Source organism: Tachypleus tridentatus, chromosome 13 (assembly GCF_004210375.1).
Source record: "Tachypleus tridentatus isolate NWPU-2018 chromosome 13, ASM421037v1, whole genome shotgun sequence".
NCBI classification, from domain to species: Eukaryota; Metazoa; Arthropoda; class Merostomata; order Xiphosura; family Limulidae; genus Tachypleus; species Tachypleus tridentatus.
Genome location: NC_134837.1, coordinates 38954433 through 38970925, shown reverse-complemented (window position 1 = coordinate 38970925; position 16493 = coordinate 38954433). Strand labels below are relative to the sequence as shown.

The following is a 16493-nucleotide window of genomic DNA, read 5'->3' as shown; positions in this document are numbered from 1 at the left end:
CATTATTTGATATATTAGACAATGAAATTTGCAGAATTTTGCGTTTTTTTTTTGACGATTTCAACATATATTTGATGTTTATTTAATAAAGATTATTCATATTTAAATATTAATTAAATTAGTAACAAAACTTACCTGCGCTAATGGATTGGTGTTATATTTTCATACTTGTTTCTGTCTGCTATCTTTTCATCGATACTACAGAGTAACAAAAACGAAGCAACAACACCATAGTTGAGTTGGCCGCGGGTGGTGCTGATTAGCTGCTATACCCTTTAATTTATCTCTTCAAAATTAATTACGGTAATGCGCAAATAGCGCTTGCGTAGCTTTTTTGCCTAATTTTGAAACAAACCTAAACATGGACGATATTAGTTGAAAAAGTATCATTAGAATTCATTGGATAAACGATGTACTAAGTTGGTTTAGTTTCATTAACCACCGCTTGTTTAGGTGACTTGTTTAGGTCACAACACGTAGGACTATGTTGTTTGTTTGCTTTCTTATGAATTTCGCGCAAAGCAACATGAGGGCAATCTGCGCTACGCGTCCCTAATTTAGCAGTGTAAGACTAGAGGGAAGACAGCTAGTCATCACCATCGACCGCCAACTCTTGGGTTACTCTTTTACCAACGAATAGTGGGATTGACCGTCAAATTATAACGCTCCCACGGCTGAAAGGGCGAGCATGTTCGGTGCATTAACGATAGGAAACTTAAACAGAAGGTATACAAATTACATCTACTATACTATGGTGATCATGTAACTAACAATTTATGTCAGTTACCCTCAGATTATGAGTCGAACGCCTTAACCCACCTGGCCATGCCTGGCCTGGAAGTAAATAATTCGTCAGATACATTTTGTTTCCGCTACCACCTATTCTTATTTACTCTCGGACCACAGGTGGTTACACTAAGTATATTACCCTAGAATTAATTAACAGTACCGTCTAAAATAGTATTAGGATATTAAGCTAATATCAAATTACAGTTTTATGGTTTTCTTGTGGTGTGTAACCCTAAACTTTCATCTACACGATACTTGGGACTAGAGGAACGATTCCAATACGTGACATTTGATACAGTAAATAATTTCGTGATTGGTGTTTCAAGCTGTGAACATAGTTCTAAAACGTTATGTCTGATTCAGTAGATAATGTCAAAATATGGTGTTTTGTGCTCTGGATTAGTGGAGACCGTGAAATATTTTGGGGGGCCGCCAAAAATGGTTCGAAAACAAAGATATTGAATTAATTTTAATTCTAAATAAAGCGCAAACTTATAAAAAAATTCGTTAAATTAATTAAATGATATAGGATGTCGAAAGAAGATGTTTCTGTTTTCACTACTGTTTTGTTTTTCTTTCACCATTCTAAAGTCATAGGTTGATGGGCAGTACCTTAAACGTTTTTTATTTACCTCAAAGGAGTCTCAGACTAAAAGAGTTTGGGAACCACTGCTGTAAATAACGTGTTTCATGCTGTGAACAATGACCAAATGTGGTGTTTCTTGTTGTAAGTAACACCAACAATTGGTGTTTCGTACTGTAAATAACGCCAAGATATGGTGATGCATGTTATGTACGTCATTGCTATAGGCACTATATTTTAAGGTAGCATAGCTTGATAACTGTGAAATATTTATAGAATGGTTATTGAAACATATATCGAGTAATAAATAGGTGTATAAAGTTAAATCAATTTAAATAAGCTTTTTTACTCAACTACAAACAAATAAAATACTTTTTCTGTAAAACATTCAAATAGTTACAGAATAGTAAAACCATTGAGGCGCTACTACCCCACCTGATAGGAAAAGTAAATAGTATTAAATATAAAATTTAATAGCGAAATTTTGATCTCTTTTTAAAAGTTTTTTTTCTTTGTGGTATTGAACAAGAATGATAGATTCTTGAGGAAGGGACTTAATATTTAATCTCATATACCACCTTTTCCCAAGTGCCTTCTCTATCCATGTAGCGTACAAAGTAGCCTCTGCTTATTTGCCTCCATTATAATCAGATGGGTTGGGTATTAAGCTGTTTTATTCTATTCGAAATGATGGAAAGGTTTTTCCCGCTCCTTGTCGTCCTTAACCCCCCTTGATTGGGTGCCCATTTTTTTTATTCAGGTTTTGTAAAGTCTTCACGTGTGTAAGATGTGCTGGAGTGACTAAATCACAATCTGTCTATGATGAAAATATGCCTACATTGTTCCCAGTTCTTTCAATTCAAAGGTTGTAGAAAGATGGCGTGTTGGGTCACCTTAACTTTCCCAACTTTCTTCTCTTACAAAAGGTTTTTTTCTCATATTTTTTCATTGTTAAGTAACTGTTGAAGTTAATTTTGCTTTGACTTTTCTTTTCGGCTTATGCTCTTTCAAGTACTAAACATAAATCAATACTCTATTTTATTGAATGATTTCAGTTTTTGGTGAGGCTACTTTTTATATTATTTTATTCCCCTAGATTTGCTCAGTTTGTGCTTAAAAGCATTACCTGAAGTTGATTTTACAGTCAGCATGGGCCCACCGCCATGGCCAAGTGAGTCGCAGGTTCGAATCTCCGTCGCACCAAACATGCTCGCCCTTTCAGCCGTGGGGGCGTTATAAAGTGACGGTCAATCCCACTATTCGTTTGTAAAAGAGTAGTTCAAGAGATGGCGCTGGGTGATTATGACTAGCTGCCTTCCCTCTAGTCTTACACTGAAAAATTACGGACAGCTAGCGAAGATTTCCGTCCAGTAGCTTTGCGCGAAATTCAAAATAAACAAATAGTAAGCATGTATGAATAGTAACAGTAACTATATATTTTATTAAAAAATATTACTCTGGAATAACAAACTAGTTCTTACGCCGTACGGTATAAAAAAACATATCTTTAAATTTTTCTTGTACTTTTCTTGCCTTACAAGGCTCACAGTTGTAGAACAAAAACAGCATTAGGGTGTTTGTTCGTTTATTTCACCCAACCAGTTGGAGACCGCAATATTTGGTTTGAACTTTCAATTTCCTTCATGGAGTCTGGAAGGCAGTTTTTTTTTTTAATTTTAACTGAACCACTCAGTTCAGAGCTAATAAAAAGTAAGTATACGGAAGTACAATACGGAAGTACACTTACGGAACGTGAAACTATTATTTTTATATTCTGATGTCCGGAACATCTAATAATGTTAAGCTCGATAAGATATTTGGTTTGTTTTGAAAGCTACTTGTGTTAGACGGATGGCAACTGGTCAACATCACCCACCGCCAACTCTTAGGCTACTCTTTTACCAACGAATAGTGGGATTGACCGTGACTTTATAACGTCTTCACGGCTGAAAGAGCGAACATGTTTGATGAGGGGGATTCGAATCCGCGACCCGTGGAAAGGCATAAGAAACGTTCACTTATCCAGTGGTTTAGTGGGATTGATTGGCAAATGGGGAAAATTTCTGAATTCTATTTACGTTTATCCTATAAAAATAAACAAGATATTGATAATGTTTCTTAGAGTGAAGCAGAATTAATGGTAGATGAAACTCTCTGTCTTTTGTTAATTTAAATATACAAAGGATGTACAAAATAGAGCATATGTTTATGCATATATATGTATATAAATACTTAATAAAACTTCTATCTACGTCTTCAACTTTGGTCATTATGAAACCAGAAGAAATGTTTGCGAATAGATTTAAAAAGCCATGAGGCGACGATAGTTGAGACCTGCCAACTTGAAGATGTGGGTTATAATGACGGGCCTGTACCAGTCACGTGGTCTCGCCACGTGGAGCTAGGCTTACAGCTGGTTCTGTCTACTAGTTTAATCAATGAGTGAATACAGGTACTTTGAAATTTGTTTCTTCTTTATTATTAATTATAACAACAAAATATTAATTCAAAATATTATTAAGTTTCCCTTACTGGAAACTAAACCAACTTCACTGCAGACAAAAAAACAACACCCGTTTTGCATGGTCATTACCACGAATTCGTGATATTTCAAATGAAGTTACAAGAACTATATATTGTACTTTGTTTAGATTTAGAAACATTAGACACTGCACTTTTATTCGTTCCCAGAATAGGGAACTACATATAGATATTTAACGTTGGCGGTGTAACAGCTAATCCGTTATAAAAACCCGATTCTTCCCGAAGCAAATGTAAAGGATAAATTTTTACATGGTAAATTAAACCAATTTTGTATATCCTTCAATACTTCATGGCGTTTTACCTAAAAAATACTTACACAGTTTTAAAACGAGAAGACATGATCATTCGGCTTACTTTGATGTTTACTTTTATAGTAGAAACAATGTAATAGCAGACTTGATCATTCGGCTTATTTTGATGTTTACTTTTATAGTAGAAACGATGTAATAGCAGACTTGATCATTCGGCTTATTTTGATGTTTACTTTTATAGTAGAAACGATGTAATAGCAGACTTGATCATTCGGCTTATTTTGATGTTTACTTTTTTGATGTTTACTTTTATAGTAGAAACGATGTAATAGCAGACTTGATCATTCGGCTTATTTTGATGTTTACTTTTATAGTAGAAACGATGTAATAGCAGACTTGATCGTTCGGCTTATTTTGATGTTTACTTTTATAGTAGAAACGATGTAATAGCAGACTTGATCGTTCGGCTTATTTTGATGTTTACTTTTATAGTAGAAACGATGTAATAGCAGACTTGATCGTTCGGCTTATTTTGATGTTTACTTTTATAGTAGAAACGATGTAATAGCAGACTTGATCGTTCGGCTTATTTTGATGTTTACTTTTATAGTAGAAACGATGTAATAGCAGACTTGATCATTCGGCTTATTTTGATGTTTACTTTTATAGTAGAAACGATGTAATAGCAGACTTGATCATTCGGCTTATTTTGATGTTTATTTTAGAGTAGAAACGATGTAATAGCAGACTTGATTATTCGGCTTATTTTGATGTTTACTTTTATAGTAGAAACGATGTAATAGCAGACTTGATCATTCGGCTTATTTTGATGTTTACTTTTATAGTAGAAACGATGCAATAGCAGACTTGAACATTCGGCTTATTTTGATGTTTACTTTTATAGTAGAAACGATGTAATAGCAGACTTGATCATTCGGCTTATTTTGATGTTTACTTTTATAGTAGAAACGATGTAATAGCAGACTTGATCATTCGGCTTATTTTGACATTTACTTTTATAGTAGAAACGATGTAATAGCAGACTTGATCATTCGGCTTATTTTGATGTTTACTTTTATAGTAGAAACGATGTAATAGCAGACTTGATCATTCGGCTTATTTTGATGTTTACTTTTATAGTAGAAACGATGTAATAGCAGACTTGATCATTCGGTTTACTTTGATGTTTACTTTTATAGTAGAAACGATGTAATAGCAGTATTAAAACTACATGCTGCCTTGGTAGCTGTTTTTTTTTTTACATTTAATATTGTGTGAATGTATAGACGTCTGCTGCCCGACTGCCGTAGTAAGTGCAAGTAATGTTATTTCATTGACACTGAGATAGTGTTCTATAGTCTGAAAAACAGAATAGATTACATTTCAAAAGTTTGTTTTTAATTTCCAAATGTGGCGTGGAACACCAACCTTAAGGAATTGCTTAATCATAGGCAATAGCTGGACAGAACATTCAAGACACATGGCTATAGTTTCTTGTGTCATAGACGTATTTTTATACCACATCTAGGCCCTCATTTATACTGACTGGCGCCAAAAACGAACGAACACAAACAAACACAAATTTTTTACCAATTTATACATGTTGCACCAAAAGTAGTACGTAAAAAAGAAGTGCGAAGTCCAGGTTTACGAACACTTACAAGAGTGAAAGGAGGTAATCTACTAACGGAAACTTTAAGAAATCCAACTAGTAGTACAAAGTTTTTTGCTAAATTGAATGTGAATAAAACTTAATTGTATAAATGAGGGTAAGGGTCGCCTCTTCCACCATTTGGAGCCGTGTGGCATGATCTACTCATCCAATGCAAAGTTACTCGTGATCCGTGGTGCGCTCGAGATGTTAAACGACACATTTGTTTGCCATCAGTTTCACGTGTTTTGCAACGAGCCTCCTCAATCACTTGAGCCCTCATTTGCAACATTGAGACATTAAGAATTAAATGGCTGTCAAACTCGAACCATTCGTCCCATTGTTCATTTATTTAAATTCTATCTTTTAGTCGTCCAGCTGAATATCTTTATCAAATTTAATTCAAGTTAATTCAACAATGTAATTTCTCAATACCAACATGTGACACCAGGTGGAGAGCAGACAGTTCCATATATATATATATATATATATATCTCTGTTTTGAGTACATGTAGCTATGAAAGTTTTCAAAACGTTGTAACGTTAAATTCACGTTACTTTGCGATCCAATTTTAAGAAAGATTTTTCATATTTCGTCGAATAGAATTAAAATAAAGTTAAACTACTGTGACATTATTTACTGCAACTTGGCGAAAGGACTTAATTTAATCGAAATAATTTTCAACACTAGGGCTATTTTAAACAACCCTTTTCATTGTACAGTCAACTAAATAGAATCTCTTTGCTCTTTTACAAAAATGTATATGAACCTTGTACGCGCCAAAAGCCATTAAAACAGCACACAGTGCTGAAAACGTGTTGAATATATAAAGATATCGTACGAGGTAAATATTTAGAATAATTTGGGTTGAAATGATTTCCATTATTCCATTTCATTAATATTTTACAGGTTTCTATCGAGTTGATAATTAAATAAACTATTTTTTTATTTCTCTTCACAATTTTGCCCATCATCATCTTGTTTTTTTCAAATGATGATGGAAAATGTTCCTACGTCACTGTCACGAAATAGTGGAAAGTTTATTAATTTATTAAACTTTACCAACTTCTGTGCTGTCTTTAAAATAGACATCTTTACTACTCAATGCTAACAATCGAGTCTTCTATATCAAATTCACTCGGCATTCGTTTATATCTTAGAGCAAAATCACACAGTGGGTTATTTGTGCTCTGTCCACCGTGTGTAATCGAACCCTATATTTAGTATTTGATTTGTTTTTAATTTCGCGAAAAGCTACATGAGGGTTATCTGCGTTAGCCGTCCCTAGCTTATAAGATAAATACCAGATGGAAGGCATGTAGTTATCATCACCCATCGTCTACTCTTAGGCTATTCTTTTACCAACGAACAGTGGGATTGACCGTTACATTATAATGCCCCCATGAATGAAAGGACGAGCACGTTTGGTGGGATGGGGATTCGAACCCGTTCCCCTCAGATTAACCTTAACCACCTAGCCATGCCGGCCATTTTGGTGTTACATGTCCGTAAGTTTATTCGGAACTAGCACTAAATATTTTTAGGGTTGATTTGGTTTGTTTTGAATTTCGCGCAAAGCTACACGAGGGCTATCTGCGCTAGCCGTCTCCAATTTAGCAGTGTAAAACTAGAGGGAAGGCAGCTAGTCATCACCACCAACCGCCAACTCTTGGGCTACTCTTTTACCAACGAATAGTGGGATTGACCGTCACACTATAACGCTCCCATGAATGAAAGGACGAGCACGTTTGGTGGGTTGGAGATTCGAACTCGTGCCCCTCAGATTATAAGTCAAGTGTGTTAACCACCTGGCTAGGCCCCAGCTAGTACAGTGGTAAGTCTACGGATTTACAACGCTAAAATCATGGGTTAGATTCTCCTCGGTGGGCTCAGCAGATAGCCCGATGTGGCTTTGCTATAAGAAGATACACGCACATCACCTGGCCATACCGGCCATTTTATTGTTATATGTCCGTAAGTTTATTCGGAACTAGTTACAAATGTTTTTAGGAAGTATTAAAGATTTTATTTCGGTAAAATAAAAACTTTAGACACACGTATTCATAAATTATGCTGTACTTAACTTTCTTCCAATCTCTCTCGTCTGTTGTAATCTTTTACTTTTCTACGCGAAAAAAATAACATTAATTTTTAGCTTTGTTTGTTTGTTTGTTTTGGAATTTCGCAAAAGCTACTCGAGGGCTATCTGTGCTAGCTGTCCTTAATTTAGCAGTGTAAGACTAGAATGATCACCACCCACCGCCAACTCTTGGGCTACTACCAACGAATTGTGGGATTGACCGTCACTTATAACGCCCCCACGGCTGGGAGGGCGAGCATGTTTGGCACAACTCGGGCGCGAACCCGTGACCCTCAGATTACGAAGCGCACGCCTTAACGCGCTAGGCCATGCCAGGCCCAATTTTTTTTTTTTTTTTTTATTTTTTTTTAGTCACGTTTCTTCCTTTTGTGGGAAAAAGAGCCAAATGTAATTGAATGGTAAGATTAACATAAGGTCTAAAAAGGTTAAAATTAGCATTTTCGTCCAGTGACTTGTTTTGTTTGTTTTTTAGTTTGAGTCTGAACTAAAAAGAAACCTAAATTGTAAATTCACCAATTACAAACATCGTGACGTCATTAAAAGTATCGATAATGTTTATTCTATATGTGGATCTCTAATGCCACGAAGCAAAACGTACAATCAACATAGGGTATTTCTGAAGCAAGTAAGGTAGTTTATAGTATAGTCTAACTTTACCAATGTAGCACGTTTTATTTGTTGGTTTCTTTTTTTTTACTAAAACGTGAATTTCAGTGTGAAAAGATGACGTAGAGGCCTGACATATTCTCTCAATTCGCTAATACCGCTGAATAATAATAATAATGGATAATTAATTTGGGCGATACGTCACGTGTTATCCAAACATTTAAAGTGTTTTAGGTTATTAATGTTTAATAAAGGACTATACATCAAAACCAAACGAATCTAGGACGGTTCTTACCGCAAATATACATTCAACATTTTATAACGATTATACTCTTTAAGTATTCGAAATGAAGATACAAGATCTTCTCAAGATGATAAAAACTTTATTCATCAGTCACAGTGGTATCTTAGTGAAGATAATGAGGTTGGTAGGCTTAATTGAGATCTCAATGTACTATTTCAGCCATATTTGTTAACTCGTTAATTTTTATTGGCTTGGTTCACTTTAAAAACACGCGCTTTTTCGAAAGTAAGTGTCCGGCTGCTTCGGTAAAAGTCACGGTAAATAAATTGAACTCCGGTGACAACACTGAACCAGATTAATCATCAGGTTCGCTTCTTTCTTTTTTACGTTGTAAATCCCTGATTGCCTATGTACACAACGATCTGTGCACGGTGAATTTCCAAGAATATTACTCACCACGTGGGGAGTCTATATCATTGATGTGACTGGCAACGCGATACGTCATTTTGACACTGAGCCGCCTTTGCAGTGTTACGAACACTTCTAACTCTTTCCCTCTCCTTCAACTCTTATAAGAGACACAAAGAAGAAAAAAAAAAACAGGTGTATTTCTTCAGAGTCTTGTAAAACCATACTATAATCGTTGTTCGATTAGAAAACAATTCTAAAGGCTTACACTGACACTTTCTTAGAAAACCTTTAATAATCTTTAAGTGGTTATATTTTGATCAATAATTACACCTTCGGCATATAAGACCTGGTAGAATGTAAATCGAATAAATTTCTTAAGTTAGTTCATTATACTGTTTTTCTTTTTTTACTGATAAATGTGAGATACGGTTACAAATCAGGTTATATTGAAGAATAAAAGGTAAGATTAGGTTGATTTGATAAACAGGTGCCTTCAGGCCGTTTTACATTTACACATGCATGTCAAAGGTAACAAATGAATCTGTGATAACACTTGAGAGACCAGTTTACTCTAACGAGTAATATACATGTAGGAAGTTATTAAACGATTATCAAACCCAAACTTTATTGACTGTCGACTTCATCATAACGTAACCTTGTGTAATATATTTCAAAGGGGAAGTTCATCTAATAAAAGATGTTTGGTGAGGAAACAAATAAGGAAACGCATGTTTCAAAGGCTGTTAGTTGGGACATGTTTTACGAATTAATAAATGATTAACATCCGTTTCCGTTTTTAAGTGTACTAAGTTGTTTTATATATATATAGCAATGTTGCTTGTTTCTGGTTTGATTTGGCTTGAATTTCGCGCAAAGCTACTCGCAGGCTATCTGCGTTAGCCGTTTCTAATTTAGTATTGACAGAATATAGGGAAGGCAGTTATAGTCAACACAACCAAACGCCAACTCTTGGGCTACTATTTTGCCAACCAAGAGTGAGATTTGACTGCACGTTGCAACGACCCCACAGCTGAAAGGACAATAAAAATTTCTGTGACGTGAATTCGAACCCGTGATACTCAGATTGCGACTCCATCACCCTAATCAGCAGGCCGTGCTTGTTTGTGACAGAAGAAAATTAGTTACATACTACCGGAAATAAATGAAGTTTGTTACATTATAACAAACATTTTGTACGCACAAGAATATTTTACACTTAAACAGATATTATTTGAGGAACCCAGTAATTCAAAGAAAAGAGCGAAACAAAGGAGCACTAGTTATAATGGCATTGTTAAAAGGGTGACTTCAAGAATATGAAGTAGCAGTAAATTACACGGTGAAGCCGTGTAAGGAGAGGAAGGAAAAAAATCCACTTTTTATTATTTCGTGTATCATTTTGACCGGTTACCTTCTTTGAGTAGATATTTGTGTTAGGTATGTTTGTTTGAGAAATTTGTGCAAAGCTACATAAAAGCTACCTATGCTAACTGTCCCAAATTTTGGGTTGCTGACCTGATAAAGGTGATCCAGTCAATAATGTCCTTCGCCTGCACATCTTATACCGGTGTCGACTGGTAGTTTTATAACACGTCGAATAGATGAAAGTGCAAGGCGTTTGTTTAGCTGGGTGTCGCGGGCTTAAATCTTGAATTGTCTTATACGTAGCTTGGCCCGCTATTCACTGACCATTATACAGGGTGTTCGGAAAGTCACTGTGCAGTACACAGTAACTTTCCGAACAGCCTGTATTAAGAGTTCTGGTCTGTTGCTCTTACTACATTATTATGTGTATGAGAATGTTATATACTTAGTACATGGTTATGAAATGCAAACGTTTTGAAATTAACTTGGGTAAACCAGCTGGTTTTCTTGAAAGTGTTGCATTGTTAAGTTTCAAATAATTTTGTATCTTTAAAATTAATAAACTAAAAGTAACGAAAGAATTTTGATGATTTGTTGCCCGTCTTCTGGACGGCAATTCAGACTGTGTTTATTTGTAAATAAGCCCAAAGCTACATAACGGGCTATCTATGTTTTGTCCACCACTGATATTGAAATTCAGTTTACAGCGTCGCAGGTCCGCAGACATATCGCTGTGCCACTGGGGGAAGGGAAGATTCATAGTGTGAGAAATATATAATTAAAACATTAGCCGATATATATAAAATTGTATTCAAAAATGTATTTCTTTAATACTTTAACAAATACATCGGTTTCACTGATAGTTACTATCTACAGTAGGTCTATTAGCTTTTTTCTGTTAGCTTATAAATATTTTCACACATAGGCTTAAGAAACTATACAAGAACTAATGTAGTGATATTTGGTTCAGCTGAATAACTGCTACAAACAGAAATAAGTGTGATTATTATCCTTGACTTATGATATGTGTAAACAGTTACGTAATAACTTTTTCTTAAGGCCACCTTAAAAGTCTAGTCTCGTAATCTTTTTTTTTTCATTTTTTACATACAGTGAAATTCTCAGTAGCGCGTGCGACTGAGCACTTTGCGGAACTAAATTAACTGTGTATTTCATGTACTCGTGTATTCAGTCAGTATTTGATCTTAAAATACACATTGTCTGTGTGTTTGTGAAAACGCGAATAATTTTTTTCCTTTTCCTCATATATCGAATAAGTATATATATACACAAATACATAAGTAAATGAATACGTACATATATATATATATATATTAATGTCCTTGACACTTTAATGATCTCCTGGTGTAACTTTTGAAATTATCACTTCGGTTTTTGTATAATATGTGTTGAAATCCCTGACGCTAAGTTGTGGTTTCGGACGTAATGCTGTTGTTCGACAGAATACTTGGAATTGGACCACTTAAATATTCAAGAGTTGAAACCTGATCCTCTTGCGTTATCTACCATGTTCATGGGTGAGAAACACACCACTGTGTATACGCTTCTCAATTCCCTTTCACTGTTTTGCTATATTTAAGTTTCCTTCCATTACTCATTCAGGCCGTCTTGAAGTTTACACTTTGCTATATTTGTTTGTTGTTGTTTTGTTTCTTGTTTTTTGTTTTTTTTAAAACAGAATACATAAGGCTAGTCTTATGGTAGTTTTACTTTTTATTATTTACGATAGAGAGGAGTTATTCGTTTAGAAGATGATGATTACCTTATCGAGCCGGTTAAAGATCATGACCTCTCTGAGAACCTAAGACATCCCCACGTTATCTACAAGCGTTCTGCTTTAGATCCAACCCTTGATGGATCCAAAGGACTTTGGCCAGATAACTTAGAAGAATCAAACTGTGGAATTAAGGGTAAGTCTGTTGTTTTCTTTAAAATGTGAAAGTGTACATTTACGCCATGATACTTTCCTTCTGTTTCGTTTGTAGAAATCTCGATACCAAAAACTAGTGTCCACGAAGAAAGAGCTTCAAGTAGCATCTGAAGAGACTGTTCATCAGAAAACACTGTTTATGATAAACAGTTGATAATGCACAGAGTCATTAATGGAAAGTAAATCTTCTGTGTGTGTATGTGTGTATGTAAATATAATAATTTTTTTATGACAAATGTAATAGTTTCACGAACTTATTGCTGTAACAGTTGTATGCCTAGAGTAATTAATATTTGATAGCATTTAAGAACCAGCAGTTGCGAGAATACAAGAAGTTGGTATCCAGTAGATATCCGAACGTAATGATTGCTAGGGAACATCAACGTGCAAGGCATTATTTTGTTCCTGGAGTGTTTTATGAATTTTATTTTGCAGCGATTGTAAATATAATGAGATGTTGGCATGAACCAGATACAGAGATTTGTTGTATTTCTGTTAAATATCAAAGTTTGGTTTGTTTTGAATTTTGCGCAAAGCTACACGAAGGCTATTTGTGCTAGTCGTCCCTAATTTAGCAGTGTAAGACTAGGAAAGGCAGCTAGTCATCACCACCCATCGCCAACTCTTGAGCTACTCTTTTACCAACGAATAGTGGGATTAACCGTTACGTTATAACACTCTCACGGCTGAAAGGGCGAGGATGTTTGGTGTGGCCGGGATTCAAACCCGCGGCCTTCAGATTAGGAGTCACCTGGCCATGCCGGGCCGAATATCAAAGGCGGCGTAACCAATATCCAGAGATTCATTGTATTTCTCCTAACTATCAGAGATGATATAAGACAGATTCAGAGATCCGTTATATTTCTGCTGAATATCAGATAAAAAACAAAATTTTTGTTTCAGAATCAAACTTTATTTGCACAAAAACCTATATCTAAACATGTGTATTACCTTGTACGTTTTCAGTATTGTATCTCCAGCTGAGTTTATCAAACTTCCTGTAATCGTGTTGTTTATTTCGGTGAGTTGAGTGTGTATTTGTGTTTTCTTATAGCAAAGCCACATCGGATTTACAACGCTAAAATAAGGGGTTCGATTCCCTTCGGTGGGCTCAGCAATAGTCATGTTAGGAGACATCTGTAGTACATATAATAATCAGAATTCTAGGCCTTTTATTAGTTAGAGTGTTAGACAGACACCGTTTTTTGTAGCACATAAAACCAAAACACTTAAATTCAGACGGAATTTTATGACTGTTTAAAGAGAAGGTTCCTAATAAATAACTACTTAATTTAGCTGCCTTCTTGGCTTAAAAAAGCTAGTTAACCGTCACTCTGCACGCAGATAAAAAGTTAAGACGAACGGTGTGTCTATCTGGAAAGTCTAAGAATGTTTTATACAGACAAGTTGGTAACTATGTTGTTTGTTGTTTCTTATTAAGCACAAAGATGTACAAAAGGCTGTCTATACTCTGTCCACAACAGGTATCGAAACCAGGATTTTATTAGTATAAGTCCGCAGATATACCACTGTGCCACTGGGGAACAGTTGGTGAGTGTGTGTGTTTTCTAATAGCAAAGTCACATCGGGCCATTTTCTGAGTCCGCCGAGGGAATCGAACTTCTGATTTTAGCGTTGTAAATCCGTAGACTTACAGTTGTACCAGCGGGGGGCAGAAGCAGTTGGTAACAATCCTGTTATTAGTTAGTGTGGAAACAGTTATATCTCGGTTGAAATGTATTAATAAACATACTTTCATATTTGGAGGCGGGCTGTCCTAATGGACGTCTTTACCAATCTTCTATTTGGAAAAGTTCTGAACAAGGATTTAGTAATTGGAAAGTTAAACTGGAGAGAAGAACACGTCACCCAGAGGTCAGCGAGGTCACTACAACACTAATGGAGATGAAAAAATCAAATTATAATTGAGAAGAGAAAGAGAGAGGAAATGTCTTGTTTACCTTTTTATGCAATAAGATTCAGAGTTGCTGAACAGACAGGAAATATTTTAAGGAAATAGGAAACTTTAGAAGAGAAGACTTCAATTTTCTCTTCTTTTGTTAATAGAAATGAAATTCATTATTGTTAAGTTATTCTTTATCAGCCAGCATTGACGATTAGCTTCAGAACACAACTACATATCTTTCCAAATTTTAATATTAAAGATATACTTTTATTTTTATTTTGCACTGTAGTTTTGATTTATAAATGGCTTTACACCCTCTTTTGCCCTCCAAATGAAAAGCACTTTTGACGTAGAAATATGTTTTACTATGTATGATTACTTCACACGAAAACTAAACTTACACTAATGACAACTGAAAGTGATGTTACTTATATCAGACTACATTGAACATGCTCTCTGGTAGATCTCTGAATTTCGGTGGTCACGAGCGTGGTTGGGATCCGTGCGATATCCACAAAATATTTTCCGCACTTTATGCTGTGAGTGCGTTAGAAGAATGACAGTCAATCACTTAGCAATGATGGTGTGTTATAGCGTACTGTTAGCTACTTAGCTAACTGCCTTCCTTTTGGTAAGTATTTTGAAATTAGGAGCGAGGGAAAATGGTACTTGTAGATGTGCTATAAATACAGAATAACGTGTTGAACACTACACCCTTTCAAAATTGTGGCTCCTGAAATTTATTCAGAATTGATATACAGAGTGACCGAAAATGAGCATACCAAAAATAACCTTATTGTTATATGAGATAACAATAAAAATTGAATATAAAGACAAGTAACAGGTTTGTAAATTTTAGTTTTAATAATTAATGGACTTTTACATGTCGTCCATCATTCGCTATAACTTATCTGATTCCGTGTTCAAATTATGAGAAAACGAGGCGATCAATCCCACTGTTCGTTGGCTAAAGAGCAGCCAAATAGTTGGCTTACACCAACTAGTCTTACTCTGCTAAGTTAGAGATGGCTAGCGCAGATATCTCTCGTGTATCTTTGCGCGACAGTTCTAAAACAAACACATTCTTGGTATATTTATTTTCGGACACCCTCTATTTGTCATATGAAAATTTTAAAAAAATTATGATAGAATCCTAGTAAAAAATCGAATGATATTTTTACAAAGATGTTTTCTGTTTCTGGCTAGTGATAATTCCCGTATATATTATGTCATGAGTTTAGATTTTCAGATAGAATGCTGTTTTTACTGTGGTACCTACTTTCAATCCAAGTGTGTGTTTTTCTTTTATCAAAGCCACAAAGGCTATCTGCTCAGCCCACCGAGGGGAATCAAACCCCTGATTTTAGCGTTGTAAATCCGGAGACATACCGCTGCACTAGCGGGGGGCCAATCCAAGTAAATGCATAGGTTTATTTGTTGATAGATTACTGAAGACCAAAATGTGGAGAATAACAAATCTAACTACACTTCACAAATCTCAAGGTTTCCGAGGTGTAAAAGCCAAACATTCGTCTCTCTTTCCTTTAATTACATTTGTACAGATCTTCAGCTGGTTGTGTTGAAGGAAGGATTCTCAGTGACACGTTTACGGTGAGATGGAAATCACTCACCAGTTTGTAACTAGCGCTAATAGTAAAAATAAAAAAAATAAAAAGGAAGTACTACCTCATAAGTAAGGTTCCAAAATAGCATTCGAAGATCAAGACATGTTTATGTTAGTTAAATGGATTGGTTGTTCGTTTGTAAGGCGGCAACATTTATAGCCTAGGAAGAAACTATTGGTTTTATAGTAATTGTTCTTAATTTTACGGTTTTTTATTGTATTTTTGCTGATTTTTGAAGCAACAGGAATTAGTGGTTAGTCCTCTGACTAGTTATGTACAATACAAATGGTCGGTTCTTAATGTGTGAATTAAAAGCTACATTTGCCCGAATTTTCAAAATGTTTGATGTTATTAACAAATTATTTTCATAAGAATCTGAAACGATTTAACTCACAGTGTAATTTTATGTGTGGGTGAACTGTAGTTTTTATGTCTCATATTTTGTTTAATAATCTAGTTCCCTAT

At 35.2% G+C, this 16493-nt stretch overlaps 1 protein-coding gene across 1 annotated transcript in view; it reads left to right on the top strand.

Annotated features, from left to right (window-relative positions):
* LOC143240431 (A disintegrin and metalloproteinase with thrombospondin motifs 6-like) overlaps positions 1 to 16493 on the top strand; it is a 118431-nt gene that overhangs the window by 30994 nt on the left and 70944 nt on the right. Inside the window, exon 3 of the mRNA XM_076482853.1 lies at positions 12297 to 12477. Coding sequence (XP_076338968.1) covers positions 12297 to 12477 — 181 coding nt within the window. The remainder of the gene's footprint in view (positions 1 to 12296; positions 12478 to 16493) is intronic.